This window comes from Anser anser (genome assembly GCF_964211835.1).
Source record: "Anser anser genome assembly, chromosome: 1".
NCBI lineage: Eukaryota > Metazoa > Chordata > Aves > Anseriformes > Anatidae > Anser > Anser anser.
This window is the reverse complement of record NC_139720.1, coordinates 4,416,534-4,432,238: the sequence shown is the minus strand read 5'-3', so window position 1 is coordinate 4,432,238 and position 15,705 is coordinate 4,416,534. Positions and strand designations below refer to the sequence as shown.

Sequence of the window (15,705 nt, the reverse complement as noted above, 5' to 3'; positions counted from 1 at the left end):
AAGGAGAGAAACCACAAATGCCCATGTATCCTGGATTATTCTTGAGGACCCTTGGCATCACAAGAGCTAAGATCCTGTCTTATGACTAAACTAGTAACTGTCACACATTTTCCTCAATCTTAGATGATCTCCAGAGGTCCCTTCCAACCTCAGCTGTTCTGACTCAGGCATTGATGCTGATGGAAGTGCCTGCACAACTAAAGGCCTGTGGAATGTTATAACCTGCAAATAATGTATGGCTTTGGTTGGCCACCACTTGTGTCGTAAACTGGAGTGTGGTGAGTGAGGCAGTGCTAGATATTCCAGAGGAGCTCTTTTATGTTTTTTCTGCAGCTTGGCAACCCGACGTATGAGTCTGCAGGTGGCTGTGTAAACTGTAATACATTTATCTCTGTGAGCAGAAGAGGCATTTTAACCTGTCATGTAAATGAGAACTAAATCAGAGACAGGCTTAAACCAGATTTAAAAATCTCTCTGGTTTCAGTAGGAGATAATGTACTTAGAAACCTTTAAGAAACCGTCCTTAAGCATCTCATAGGGAGTCACAGGCTCCATTTTGGATGGACTTCTGAAGACAAAGCTGGCATCGCAAACAGTGGACCGGCATCTACCTCTTCTGTACCAACAGCAGCTCGAGACACCCCACTGGTCCTTGGAAGATCGATTGTGATGTGCCCATAGCAGTCCCTGCAGGGTCCTAGAAGAGATACACTGGCACCTCCAGTGTCCGTGGGCAAGTTACTTGTGACCTGTCACTGCTGAGATGAATGGAAGTGACCTCTCCATCAGATGGCAGGACAGTGACGCCAAGCCCTTTGCTTCTTTCAGCCATGGATCCTACCTTCTTTACCAGGGTGCTGGGAGAGTGAATTGGTTGTGCTTTGAGCTGCTGGGGGTGGATTTAGTGGAAATGCTCTCCTTAGTCTGCTTGGCACAGCATTCAGCCCTTGATGCTTGTCATACCTCAAGACGTGCCTCAGTGTTGTTACATGACTAATTATTATAGCTGGACCTAACTCCCAGAGGTGCTCAGTGCCTGCCTGTTCTACCTTACATGCATCGTGTGATTTGCCTGACAGAGCTGTGGGGTGGGAAACGGAACCTCACTAGGGTTACCCACCTTTTTCCCAGGCATTAGAAAGATTGATCATGCTAAGACAGCTACCAGCCCTCTCCTAAATGTGGTGCACCTGAGGTTGCCACTGCTGGTGGGCCCCTTTGGAGTACATGGGACCTTTCATGATGCGGTATGTACTAGTGAAGCAGGCGTGATCCTGGCCAGACCGGGAAGGAGGTGGTTGTATTAAGGAGCCCAATCAACTGATGTCCTATCCCAGATCTGCTCTTTAGTGGCAATGTTGGCTTGCTTAGACAGACAGGGAGTCTTCCTGCAAAGAAGGAAAAGTAACACCATGCCTTTCTCATTCTGTAAGGTTGAAATCAGCCTTCAAAGCAGTTTCCAACCAGGGATGAAATTAGAAGTGGCCAACAAGAGCAATCCGGACACGTACTGGGTGGCTACGATCATTACAACGTGTGGACAGCTGTTGCTGCTTCGTTACTGTGGCTATGGAGATGACCGCAGGGCGGATTTCTGGTGTGACGTAATGACAGCAGACCTTCACCCCGTTGGCTGGTGTACGCAGAATAATAAGGTCCTGATGCCTCCGGATGGTGAGTTCTGTGTGTTTTGCTAGAGCCGTACTGATGGTTAGCCTCCAGACTTCCAGTCAATGTGGAACAAGTGCTCCAGGTGCTTGTTGGGTGGTGTTGGGGTGGTGTTGAGTGATGCAACACCAACAACTGGTGTTGGGTGATGCAATTCCACTTAAGTTGTTGTACGGCAGTTCATGGCCATGTCTACATAGGTCAGTGGGTAATTCAATTTGCCAGTCGGTCTCCAGGTGAGGAGTTTTTGTCATGCTGGTAAGAACAGAAGAAGCTTCTGGACGAGGTTGTCTTAACAAAGAAATGCATTGCTAAATTGCCAAGCCATGACTTTCAGTGAGAGAAAAAATTGTCCTGTACTTGAAGAAAGGAAGGACCAAATTCAGGGTGAGGACAAACTAGAATTAACAAGATATTTGGGTGTAACCAAAATCAGAAGTTGGCTGTGCACTCAAATATTTTGCCCTGGAAGTTTAAAGCCTTCTATTGCCAGATTCTTGCAGCTTTTAATTCCGATGGTAGATACACATCAATAAAGATAGCAAAATTTGGTCATCATAAATGACGATGTGTCCTGATTCTCTGCTCTTTGGTGCACAAAAGCTGAATACAAGAGCTGTAAATCCCATGTGGAACAGTTTTTTAATAATATGTTTGATCCTCAATGTTTAAGAAAAATAATGTGGTGGGTTTATTTGTTTGTTCATTTTTGCTGTGGACAGCAACAGAACAGCTGTGCATTCTTACCACTACGTAGCTCCAAGCAGAGGCATTCTTGTCACTGTTGCTCATATGTATTCCCTCTGTACATCCAGTTTATTCTGGGCTAGGGGAAGAAGAGATGAATGTTTAGCCTCCGGCTTGTGAATGTGTTTGAGAAAATTCTCGTTTAAGAATTCTGTCTGCTGAAGTCATTCTTCTACTTGCTGTTCACACGACCGTTGAAAAAGTGTATGTGCCATTTGTGTGTCATGCCTGACTTCTGGTGTAGCTGTTGCTTCAGTTCCTCTGGAAGTGAGCTGTAGTGTATGGATTAGAGCAGAAACAGGCTCATTCCTGCCTTGCATATGCTGAACTCTGAGCTAAACTGTTATCTTTTTGTTCGGATCTGACTGCCTTTTGAATAAACAGAAAATTGATTGCTTAAAAAACAACAGCAACAACAACAAAAAACGTTAAATATGTCAGAGAAATCTGTTGGCTTAGGAATAAGTCAAATGATGTAAGAGGGGTTAATTTTTTAATCTTATTAGTGTCTTAAACTGCCTTTTATTATGTGGATTATAATCAATGTTACCAGAAGGGTGTACAGTGCAATAAACTAAATCTCAAAATGCCATGGTCAAGGGGTAAAAGATTTTATCGACTGCTGTAATAGAAAATAATGGTTGTTTCATAACTGGAGGCATACTGCTTTTCATGGAAATGTTAGAGTCTGCTCTTTGGGTTGTGGCTACTTCATGTAAACCGTTTTGCTTGAGTAACTGCAAATGTGGAGTGCGTCATGGCTCCTTTCTCCTATGTCCCGGTGATGTAACTGTATGCCAGAGTATTAAATCTGGGAAACTTTCCTGCTTTTTGGGAGTGTGTTTTCTGGTTTGTTGTTGTTTGTTTTGTTTTGTTTTTCCCTCACCATAAGATGAAAGCATTTAAGAGCTTGAGTTGTATTTTGGAATGAGACATCTAAAACATCCCGGAACATCTGAGCCTTCAGGACTTCTCTCAGTTGGAAAAGAGGGAGGTCCTAAATGCGTTCATAAATCACAGAGCTCCTCTGGGTGTTTGCTTATGGGGCTTGTCCTGTGGTCAAGGGTGGGCTTTGAAAAGACTATAGCTCCCATGGGGACACTACAAGGTGGAGGGTGCGTTTTCAGGAGTGCATCTTGTCCGCTGTAGGGAGACCTGAGCTCTGACCTGCTTTGGAAAGTAGCTTTTGAGTACTGGACTTCATTCTATGCAGATGTCTGAAGTTTGTCCTGTGCTTAATTGTTTAGCTGATCAATGACTGTATCTTAATGAGCTGAACTACACTACAGTCCCGAGAGTTTTATCTGGTGAAACCTGCAAGATGAGAACTTGCATTGATACAAAAGAAACTGTCATTCCCAATAAACTCCGCAGAGATTTTCTGCCATTTTAGCATTGCACACCACTTTGTTGTCAAACCTTTTGAAGGAATAAAAGCCAGCTCTGAATTGCGTGGGCCCAGTTCTGCACATATCGATCACAATGAGGGTATTTGTTGGCAAGACCATGCAATCAGAATGGGCAGGGCCAGTTACCTGTCGTTACAATTTGTTTTTAATCAGGAGCCAAAGGCATATCTGCCAAGAAGGAGTTGCTTAGCAGGCAAAATACTATCACTGGTACACTGCTTTGTTTCTGCTTAGGAACCAGATAGGACTGATCAGTGCGAGTCTTGTAAATGCGATGCCAGACAACACTGGTACAAGTGATAGGATGGAGAATTTCAATAGATGGAAGAGAGATGGAAAAAAAATGGGCTGAATCAGTTTACCAAATCAATAGAGCTTGATTTGATGTTCAGCACATACAGAGCTTTTAAGGGGCAGCTGCCAAATAATTATTGTTTATGATCCTGATAGAAGGAAGTCATTTAATTTACACACTATTACATTATTATTTATTGGGTGACGTTAGTTTTGCATCATGGTGCCTGCAAGGATAATGTCAAGTCATGTTATGTCCTCCCCTGACATTATGGTATAATGCACTAAAATAGGACTGAGGCCCAAATGCTTCAGTTTGTAATAAAATGTATTGGCATATCAAAGGACGGTGTGAGTGTGCATGTGCCTGCAAGCTTCACCCTCCATCCCCCTTCCCTGCAGGAAATCAAAGGAGTAAAATTGTAGTTACTTCAAGCTTTGCCATTAATTATATTTTTCTCATTACAAATCGGTGTGTAATTTGAATTGCAAACTCAACTATCCTGGCAGAATAGATCTGTTTACCATTCAAAGCAAAATGAAAATTATTTAAATTAGTTAATATAGAACTCATTTGAATGAATTGGATGTTTATTCATGAACTAGCTGAGGCAAGTGTGAAGCTGTCCTTATGGTCTGTAGCTTTGGCACTGATCAGCTCTAAAGTCACGTCCTGGGACAGAGATTTCTTTTTTATTTCATATTAACCATGGGGTAGACCAGTGGGGTAGGTACTGCCTGATGTAGTTGAGTCTGAATTTTTCATCCTTTCTGGTAGGTCCCTTCAGTAACTATAATTCATTTGAGGAAGAGTGACGTACTTCAGAGTTCATTGACAATTGCAGGAGTGTGGTGACAGAGTGAGATTTGGCTTCTGCACCATAGATGCGGGATGTAAAGTACACCTTCTATTGCTTAGTTAAAATTGCCCCATTATACTGGCCTGCATGGAAGCAGAGACAGCTCCTTCATTGCTTCGTGTGTTTTACCAAGCTCTGTCCTCCTCCTCAGTACAGAGCCGATGCGGTTGTTGTTTCATATCCTTCATCCCTTGGGATCTCTTACCCGCTGAGCATTAAAAATTTAAGTCTATCTAAACTTTCCCTTACTCGTAATTCCCTTAACAGAGAAAGGAAGAGGTCTCTCGCCTCCTTTAGCCTGTTATTTCCATGTGCTGTTTTCCTTTGTTGATGACAGTTGGGTTCATGAACACATTTACCATCGGGTGGAAGAGCAGCGTGGAGAACCTGACAAGCGTAGTAGCTAAATTATGCATTGTGAAACACGCAGAGAGCAGGAACGTCTTTTGATTGACACTTGGGTGTTTTTGTACAGATTGCAGGTTTACAGCTGAACCAACAGAGCCGAATCTCTCCTTGCACTATCTTAATGCATTCTGGGATGCACTAAAAACACTGGATGACAAGATTATTGTGTACACATGTAATTGCTGCAGTGGTTTTGCTTTAGCGTTATTGACAGATGGAAATTCAAATGGGGCATTTTGGAGTGTGGATCCGCATGGTGATTTCCGGTCTGCTTGCAGTGTAAACCAGGAGGCGGAGGAGGCTGGAGATGTAAAGGAATACAACAGGGAGAGAACCAGGTCTATATGCTGGTTTTACAATGAACTGGTGCAGATGGGAAAACCTCAGAAAAACCTCATGTAGCCATGGATTTGGAGATCACAACGATCGATTGTACTGTGTAGGAAAGCAGCCTCTACTTCTCTATTACACCAATATAAGGAGAATTAAAACTCAAAGGCCTGATCCTGGGATGTAATGAATCCTTCTTGCATGGTGCTGAGCTCCACCAGGCAAAATATGCCAGGAATTGCTGAACATGAAACATTTTGCCTGCCCTCTGTGAAGGCAAATACCACCATTTGGTCACTCTCTGAAGTAGGTGTTTGTACGTTGCTCAGGTCAAGTTAACTTTTATGTTAGATTGAGGTGAAAGGAGGAGAATGTCACTCAGATTTCAAGTGCTGGGTTGGATTGTGGGCAGGGTACAGATTAAAAATTAGATAAAACTTTTGTGACACACAAAACTGGGTTGCCTTCAAAAGACAACTGTATTCCCATTTAGGTTGACATTTCTCACTGTGACATGTAGTCTACCTCAGTCCTGCTGTGGACTGATAGAGAGGTCTAATTACAGATTCCAGGTTTCAAATGAGAATCTTAATAGTCATTTCTTTTTTTAGTCATTATCCGAGTCTATCAAAGAGCTAAACCCTGCTCTTTGAGATCTTTGGCATGAGCGATGGGAGAAGTGGATCTGTTTGGCCATGGTAGTACTCATGGCATGAGGCCTCACTGGCTTCTGCACAGTCAGAATATGATCTGTGGTATTGCACAGCCCATTTGTGTGCAACATGTGGGCTAGATGAATACATAGATTAAAGAAATAAATTACGTCTGAGCCAGTTTTCCCATTTTGTTAGAGTTCAAGTGAAATAATCGATGAATGTAATGGTTAGAACAGACACCAGGTTTGGGATACAATGGGAAATAATGAAATTGAGACAAAACGGGGCACAGGGCATGGGAAGAACAGCAAGGGGAGATGGTGAGGCAGGAAAAGAGAGAAGAACAAGCTTTGAGTAGTCAGTTTGTGTTCAGAGTGTAGATTTGATTTCATTCAAGAAGCCCTATGGGCACCGAAGGCTTTTCTTGGGGACACTGCTGAGGCTGGTGGGTGGTGGTGGAGATGTGGCCCTGTCACTTGCCTTTCAACCCCATTCTTGGACATCACTTGTGTTCAGAAAGCTTGTCCAGAGGGTTCTTCAGGGTGACAGCGGTAATATTTCTGCAAATAGGTTCGGGCCTTCAGAGCTGTTCTCAGAAAAGGCAATCATGGATGTTTTTTTAAACTAAAGCCAACTTTCCCCTGGTAATCTCATCCCAGAGGAAATAAAACTTAGACTATGCCTGCAGCTCAGTGATTATAGTGCAAGTAGAGGGATCAGATGGGCAGGGCGGACTTCCTTTATCTTTCTGAGGAGTTGGCTCGCCTCCTCTGACTTATCTGAGATGAGTTTGCTTTTCAACTGGTATAATTGAGAGCAGATCTGGCTCTGCTTTACCTCTTTCACTGAAGGCTCACCTGAAATATTACTTCCTAAGAGCTCGAGGCTGGAGAAAATCAGTAGGCATTCACTGGACTTATGCTGTTTTACATCCGCTAAGAACCGGGCCCTCGAGCCAAGTGAAATGAAACTCGGAAATCTTCTTTGGCAGGTTGTACTGTGAAAGACTGTGGATATTTCTAAAGTAGTATATAGATTTAAAAGAAAAAATCTTGCTTAATCTTTATCCTCTTATTCCATCAAAACCAAATTTAGACTAACCTAATGTAAATAGATTGCAGGATTTCTTTCTTTTAAACACTGCAAATGACTCCTAGTGCAGTGTTTTATGTGTGCTTTTCAAGTCAACTTTAGCAGAGTATTAATTATGCAGGGATGACGTTAGCATAAATAACTAGTCAGCAAATAAATGTCAATTAAATATTCTATTAGCATAGTAGGCAGCTTTATGCATTGGCATAGAACATTTAGCAGATCATATTTAACGAGCATGTAAAAAAAATAGCATTTTTTTTCTTTGCTCTCTTAATGATGGCAGAAGGGAGGAGAGAAAGGGAGGTAAATATAATGCTAGCCTTGGCTGAAGAGCTGAGGGTGTTTGGGCTGAAATTTACCCTAGTGGGAGGGTGTCAGTTGCCTCAGTTGTCTCTTGGGAGCTTGCAGCAGCTGGAGATCACTGGAGCGCATCCTGGCTCGGCATCTCCCCGCCGGCCCCACGCAGCCCCTTGCATTCTGGCTCCTGAGAAGAAAATATTTTCATTACAGCACCCACGGGAGTTTTTCCTTCCCTTCCTTGACAAGAGTCAGATGGCTCAGTCTGGAGTGTGAAAATTCAAGAGTTAGCCCATTTCTCGTGCGGTGTCAGGATAATGTTGTCTTGAGCTCAAAAATAGTCTTTTTGCTACTGTGTGGAGCTGCAAGTCTTTTGCACGTGGTGTTGGCTTTAGTTACTTTTGAGAGACTTCATATTGCCAAATGAGGCCCTTCTGGGGTAAACCAAGCGTAATAGGCCCCTGTGTGTCTTTTGGGAACGAAAGTAATCATTGAGCTACTGTGCAAATGTGGCACACCATGGTCAGTGGGACAGGCCCTGCAAAACATTTGAGTTGTTGATTTCATTAAATGTAGGGTTTCTGAGCATCTCCAGATCTACTGGGCTGGAGTCAACTTTTTTTTTTTTTTTAATATATTATTATTTGATTATTTGGAGTCAACCTTTTTATTATTATTTGATTTTCCTTTTAATATGATTTTTCAGGTCTAGAGGCAGAGTTGCAGAGAACCTTACAGGGATTAAGCGCAGGCTGGTTTGTAAGGTGGGTTTGGGAGTAAATGATTTACCCTGGTATTTCTGCTGTGAGACTTGGACAAAGAAACACTGAGTGGGAAATGAGGTGTGTGCTGCTCTGGTCTTAGCTTTGGGCTGTGGTGATGCAGGCTATCGAGGGGGAAAAATAACTATTTGATTAAGCATATATTATTTTGTTTCAAGTTTTTGGGGAGTGTGGTGAAGGTGGTCCTAAGGGAAGACACCTCCTGTGAGGCTCCCAGGCTTGGCTCTGAGTGCCCCTGTGGTTTAGGTGTGTGTAGGTGGGGTGCTGTCAGGCTCTCTGCAGAGAAGAATATTTCTCCTAGGGTGAAACCCCATCAGCTGAGGTCACTCTTTTTACTTCTCTATTGAGTTTTTGGTCAAACTGACTTAGAAGAGGTGGGTTTTCCTCCTTTTCAAAAAGCCTTTGCTTTCTTCTCCTCAATATTTTCCTTTGGAAGAAGTCACTGTTTCCGCCTCCTCCCAAAATATCAGAACAGCTGTTTCTGGGATTAAATGCCCCAAATGTTGTTCTGAATTGCAGCAGTGCCTTATGGGGTTTGTACGTGGGAGCTGGTCCCTCCTTGCCCTTTTGCCTTGGCTAGACTCTAGGCCTCAGGAGTCTAGGCCACTGGGCCTCTCCTTGTGGGGACATTCTGAGATGAATTCTCCTCCGTGCCCCATGAGATGCTGTTGTGCTTGGGGAATCCAGGCCCTGCTGAGGATCAGGCACTTGCAAACCCAAGCCACAGGAGGTGGTTTAGGTTTCCAGCAAAAATAAAAAAAGACAAAGATGGTACATGAAGGAGGCTCTGGTTATTAAAGGCAAGAAAAGAACACACTTTAATCAAAACCTAATTTTCCAGCAAGAAGCTGTTTCAGCAGAAACACTTCCAGCAGGCCTAGTTTCCAGGGACAACGAGGTGTGCTTATGTTGTATTTATATTTATTTATTCTCACAAACAAATGGAGTAAGGGAAATGGGAGCAAGCCCGACCAGGCAGCCCATGGTCCAACAAGGCAGGGATGCATGCGGTGGCCACTAGACCTGCACAGGACCCTGCAGTGTACCCAAAGTGCCTGCTCTGCATCCATTTTGGGGTGCTTTTTTATTGTTTAGGATTTTATGGGAAAAATAGGCCTGGCCTACACCCAGGCTAAGTATCGGTGCAATTTCTTAGAGGTGAGTTTTATTAATGCAATTATCCCTGCACAGTCCTAATGCAAATCCTGGATTTTCGCACACTTATGGATGTAAAGCACTCTTATTTGGATATCTAAATGTAGCCTATTCTCATTCCTGTGCTGCACTGAGATGTACAGTTGGTAAAACTACAGTAAAATGATATTACATCACTTTACAGCTAACATTGAGGATACTATGGCACTGTTTATCCTTGTGTGTTATTAGCCCAACTCGGAGCATGGGTTTAATCTGCAGGTTGGCTGGTAGCCAAGGAAGGGTTCGAGCAGGGGATCCACTGATGGAGTGAGATTTGATAACAAATGACTCAGACACACTGATGCTGAAATGAATGCACTTTCTGACTCCTCTCCTCTTGTTTAGGTGGACTTTCTGTCCCAGGACTGTAAGGGTCTGGGAGAGAGAAAAGGGGAATATCCTTCTTTGCAGTGTCCTCATGCTTAATGCAAAATAAATGATGTTTTTTGCAGGTGTTTTCTGCCTGACTAGTGAGTGGGTTTGTCAGGCAATCCGTACACAGCTTTGTGCCCTTCCTCAGCAATTTCCTGATCAACCTGTCACTTGCCTGATGCTGAACTGGGCAAGCTTCACCCCTGCTTCATCCCTCCTTGCGTCTAAAACTGTGCACGCATCTCCTGGAAGGGGAATCTCTGAGCATGTCTCTTACCTGACCTGACTTCTATGTCCTTCTCTTCCTGTGGGTGCAATAAATCAGTGTGGTGGTTTGCAGCATGTAGCGGTCGCTTTTGGGTGGCACAGGGAAGACTGAATTATTTTAACTGCAGCTATCCTGTTACAATTCAAGAAGCAGTGCCTTGTGTACAAGCAACAGTGGAGCTGAGGAGTGTGCTTACTGCAATGAAAACTGAAAACCTGATCCTTTTATAAACAGTCTGGAGGGGGATGGAATGGGGGGGGGGAGAAGAAAAGCAGTGTTTTTCTTGGACTTCGACAAGTTATAAATATATCCTGAGTGAAACTGATAGTGTGGAGCTTTATGAAAGATTTAATGAATAAATATTTCATGCCCACATGGTGCTTCTTCAGTAACACACACTGCCGGTAAAAAGCAATAAACAAAGAACCTCCTTCAGGGTTTGTTTGGGCTTTCAAATTAAACTAATTTAATCAACTTTTTCAGTCAAGCTTGATATTAGTTCCTTTCTGTACACAGCACTGTACTTGGATCTGCTTGTTTTCTCCTGTAACCTGTTTTCCTGTTGGGAAGGTGTTTGAATATCAAAGAATGATTCCTTTCATCCCGCCACTGTGGTGTACGTCTGGGTTTTCAAGGCAGAGAGCACAGTGACTTTCTCCCTGTCCTACAGCTTGAGGAATCAGCCGTCCTCCACAACTGTGGCTGTCAGGGTTAGAGGTCCCCCCGGTGAAGTTCTCATTTTCCAGCAGGGAGGTCGCTTGAGCACGGTGCTTATTTCTGAATGCAAGCAGGTAGGCATCGCTTGGGTTTTGGGAGCCTTTATCATCCAGTTTGCTGCTTGAAGATCCAGATTTAGCCGTGCATGCTCTGGAGACTGGCTCCATGTGGGCAGCAAGGCTTGCATGCATCTGCATTGGGTTTATTGCTGCACAGATTTATGCAGAGATTGAAATGCTTTTCCAGCTCAGGCTATTGGCAAAGCTGGGTCTCAGGCATGCTGGTGCCGCTGCTTTACTGGGTGACTGTTACAACAAGTGGCCAGGAGGAGAGAAGGTTATATATTAGCACTGTGCTCCACGTCTTTGAAATACTTTAAAAAATAAAATAAGATCCATAGAGAGCTGTTTTTTCCTTGAAAAGAGCAGCGTAGCAGATAATCGATTCTTTCACAGCAGGACCATGCAAATAAAGAGCAAGCAAGGCACAGTAGGGAGGCAAAAGCAAGGGTGCTCAGAAGAGTAGAGCTGACTTTGAGAAGACATCTGTGGACAGAGCTGCTCAGTGAGTTGCGGATTTGCTCAGACTTGGACACTGTCAGGCACCTTCATGTGGGGTGCTGTTTTTTTTTGTGTAATCTAATGCAGGTGCATGTAATGGGACACTTCTCACCTTCTTTTCCCACCAGAAAATACTTTTTGTTATTGCTGTTTTTCACACCCACTGATCTGGAGTCATTTTTTTTTAGTGGGCAGCCTCAAGAACTGAAATTTTTCCCTTGGGGCTGGATGGAGTAAATTCCCATGAAGCGTGTGCCAAACTCTGGGTCGTGGCAAAAAAAAGGGTTGTGTTATAAACTTTGGAGGAAGCTCTGATTGTCCAAACCCACGTAGACCTGTACTATTATTTTTATGTTTAATATTATTTAGGGAAATTGTTAGATTGTGTTTATCTAGATCATGATTAGATCTAGATTATCTAGTTGCACCTTTTGCTAAGACTGATGGCTTGCTGAAGTAGCACTGAGGCAGTTGGCTGATGGTTGGCTGAATATTTCAATAGTTGACTGATCTATCTGGAAGTGTTGACAGCACCAAATTCTGCTGTGGCTCCCGACTTCCTGCACGGAAAGCATGTTTGGATGGGACTCGAGCGCCATTCAGGATGCTCAGAGGGCTTAAGATAAGTAGTTGGATCCTGTGGCTTTGCCTTCTGCTGCTCACAATTCTGGTCACAGTCTGTGGGATAACGCTGCAGCCGCTGCTGTGACTAAACCGTTGGTTCTGCACCTGACATTTAGTGTGAGTTGTGCTGGAGGAACAAAGATACAGGGGGAAAAGAGTAATTGCAGCATGACTCTGAATGAGAAACTGTATTTCCAAGGAAATATATTGGAGGAAAAGGTTGTGAGCAGACATCAGGCTTCTCTGTGAGCAGAGATTTCCTGAGTGGCCTTTTTTATTTTAGCAACGAGTAAAATGGGGTGGATTTTTGGAAGATACTTTTGAGGCCATGTCAGCTAAAATATCCCATTGATTGTTGCAAAAATAACAACCATTCAATCCATTGCACAAAACAGCAAAATCCTCCCCCCAAGACACTTAAGTTTCAAGGGATGGAAGCATGTAAATTATTTTACAATTAAGGTCCCAATGGGGCTCCTAAATAAAAGTTTGGCTGAGGAGACAGTCGGTTTTAGAAGTACTGGGCTTTCATGTTGAGCCACTGTTTGACGTCACCCCACTATTTGCTGCAAACCATATGAATACAGAAGAAAATGTAGAATGGCTGAGAATCTGTTCACTGCCAAACAGCTCTTTTTGTAGATGTGTTGAGTTGTCATTGAAGAGATTGAAACGTCCTTATTCAAGCAGGGGTCCCTGAGGTGTGTGCCTCGCTCATGACTGTGTAGATTTCCACACCTGGAACGTCCAGCAGTGTCTTTTTTGGGTTGTTCTCCCCGTGTCACACACATCCTGGTATGTGAGCTCTGAAGCTGTTGAGCTAGAAGCCCTGAAACCATAGAAAAGTGCAAAAATTGACCCTGAAAGCATAACAGTGCTTAACAAAGCACTCTTCTTTGGCATGGTCAACATAATTAATGTCCGGATAAATGGGATTTTATAAAGTGTTCTTTAAAAATAATAATTGAGAGAGTCTAAATGGCTATTCTTGGTAATTGCTTTTAATTTCCCTTCTCCAGTCTCCCATAACTTCCCCCAGAGGAATTTTGGAGTGAAAATGCCACCTCAACTGGAAGACTAAGCTTAGGTAGTTAATGTGGCGATGTAATCATCAACAAACCTTAATTGCAAGTGGAGACATCTGTGGAGACTTAAAAATAAGCAAACAAGCAGACAAAAAACCACAACCAAGCAATCATTTATAGTATAAGCATGGCACAGTTTTTGGCCTTTGTATCAGGGAAGGAGGTGACTTTCTGTAGGAGCTGGGAAGGGTAAATAGCACAAGGGACCTGATCTGGAGCACACAGCAGTCAGCATACACGTTCCTTCAGTGAACCTTTTTTTGATCAGGTTGAAGATTAAATTATGTCTGCTGTAGCTGAGTGGACTTCGGGGGATTTTCTGGGCTTGTTTAGGGCAAGGACAAACCAATGTGTCCAGTGTTATGTCTTCAGCAGAGCATCCCTTCCTACGCTAGGCTAGCAGCACCTCCAAGGTCGCTCATGAGGAGCATGCATTTAGCAAGCCTGGGAGGCTGCTAGGAGCAGATGCAAGCGGCAGCGTGATCCCGAGCCAGCTGTGACTTGCTCTTGATTTTTCTCTCATTACACATGGTAATGCGGGCTCCTAGTCATGACAGAAGGGGCTCGCTTCCCGAAGCAGACCATATGCTCCTGGAGCCCGTGCAGGTAGCTGTTAGGCAGTGCAGAGATGAAGTGATGGTCCTATAGAGCATTTTCCTGGTGAGAATTAAAAAGCAGTTCCTCCAACTCAGAATACAAATTCTGGCTCAATTTTGGCCCTGTTGCATGACACTGGAAAGCTTCTTGTATGAATTCCCAGTTATTTTATGTGTCTGGGACAAATCTGACACTGTTGCATGAAATTGAAAAGCTTTTTTTTTTTTCTGAATTCCCGGTTATTTTATGCGTCTGTGTGTTTTCATTCCTGTTTGATTTTGATCACAATAGGAAAAAAGAAAAAAAACACAACAACCAAATTGGCTTAAGGATGTGCTACAGCACTTCTTGACTGGTATTTTGTTGATGCAGGGCAGAGCATCCACCTCCTGTGTTTGTAGTGAAAAACAACACTTTTTCCCACAGTCACTGTTGGGAATGGATAAAAAAATGTGGGAAGTTCAGCTTTTTATGCCTGTAACATAAAAATGCAGCTGCTTCCCAACCTGCTGGAGTTAATACAGAAGGTGTATCCAGAGAAAACTTTGCCAAACCCAGGAAAACATTCTGCTATGTACTGTGTGAGTTTTAATGAGGAGGCTCTGCTGTGATGAACCTGGAGCCTGAAGAGGCAAGAAGAAAATCCTGCAATTCTCCCATGCTTTGCAGCCCTGGCAAGGTGACCAAGCAGTTCCTGGCAGTGTGACAGATCCGTGCCCTGGGCATTTGGGCAGTGAAAATGCCTCTTACATAGAGACTTGTTTTGCTTTGAGCTGTTCGCTGTTTACCTTGGACTTGTCAGCCTTGACATCAGCAGGTGGCTCTGTTTAGAAGCCCTTTTACCCCATAAAGCACCTACAATATTGGTTCAGGAACAAAGAAGGCAAAAATATTCTGATGAAGCCTTGTATACTGAAGATGAGATTAAGAGCTCACAAATGAGTTTAGTGAGCCATAGCTCTGCACTGAGATTTAGGAGCCTTTGGTGTACTGGAGAAGGCACTTGGGTTCATCAGAGCACTGTCACATCCAGTCTTTGCATCCCATAATGATGGAGTTGCTAAAGTGCTAAAATTCAGAGAGGCTTGGAACATTGTAGAGAAGCTGCTTCCATTTCAAATCCTGCAACATGCAGTTAATTGCATTTCAGGTTATACCTTGCGAAATACTCTATGTTGATCTCCAATTCAGATCTAAACTCTTTAAAGTTAGGGATTTTTTTTGATCCTGGGATTTACAGTTCAAGCCCTTTTCTAGTTTCGGGTGAGGAAAACACATGTTTAGCAAGCACAAAATAAGTCTCGATGGAGTATTTCTTTGGTCTTGCAACGATGATTATGAATTTACATCTTGTGCATAGGATGTTAAGCACCTCACAGGGCCTGGCTGTGCTCAGACCATACCATTAGTTTCAGGAAGGATGAATGTTCATAAGGACCTCCAGGGTCTGATTTGTGGTGCTTACGTCACGCAGCCGAGAGGCTCCAAAGTGATTAAATGGGATTCGATCATTAGAAGCAGGCAATACAATTCCAATTAATTTCAGAATGAGCTGCAAATGATAAATTCATTTTTTTTAACACATGTTTATACCTCATAGGGTGTCAGAAGGTGAAATCATGGTGAATGAGGTTTGTCAGCTATTTCTTTGGTAATTTGGGAACGTGCTGGCTAACTGTTGGGTTGTGGGGAAGGTTGGATTTCAGTTGCGGCCCATGCTCTGACCATGAGCGGTGAGA

General features: G+C 43.3%; 1 protein-coding gene across 4 annotated transcripts in view; it reads left to right on the top strand.

The window, feature by feature from the left end:
* SFMBT2 (Scm like with four mbt domains 2) overlaps positions 1-15,705 on the top strand; it is a 117,795-nt gene that overhangs the window by 21,144 nt on the left and 80,946 nt on the right. For 3 of the 4 annotated variants that reach the window (XM_083840518.1, XM_083840516.1, XM_083840517.1), the window contains exon 4: positions 1,434-1,674. In XM_083840518.1, coding sequence (XP_083696644.1) covers positions 1,434-1,674 — 241 coding nt within the window. Of the gene's footprint in view, positions 1-1,433; positions 1,675-15,705 lie in introns of those variants that run through there. The other variant, XM_083840519.1, reaches the window with a different exon arrangement.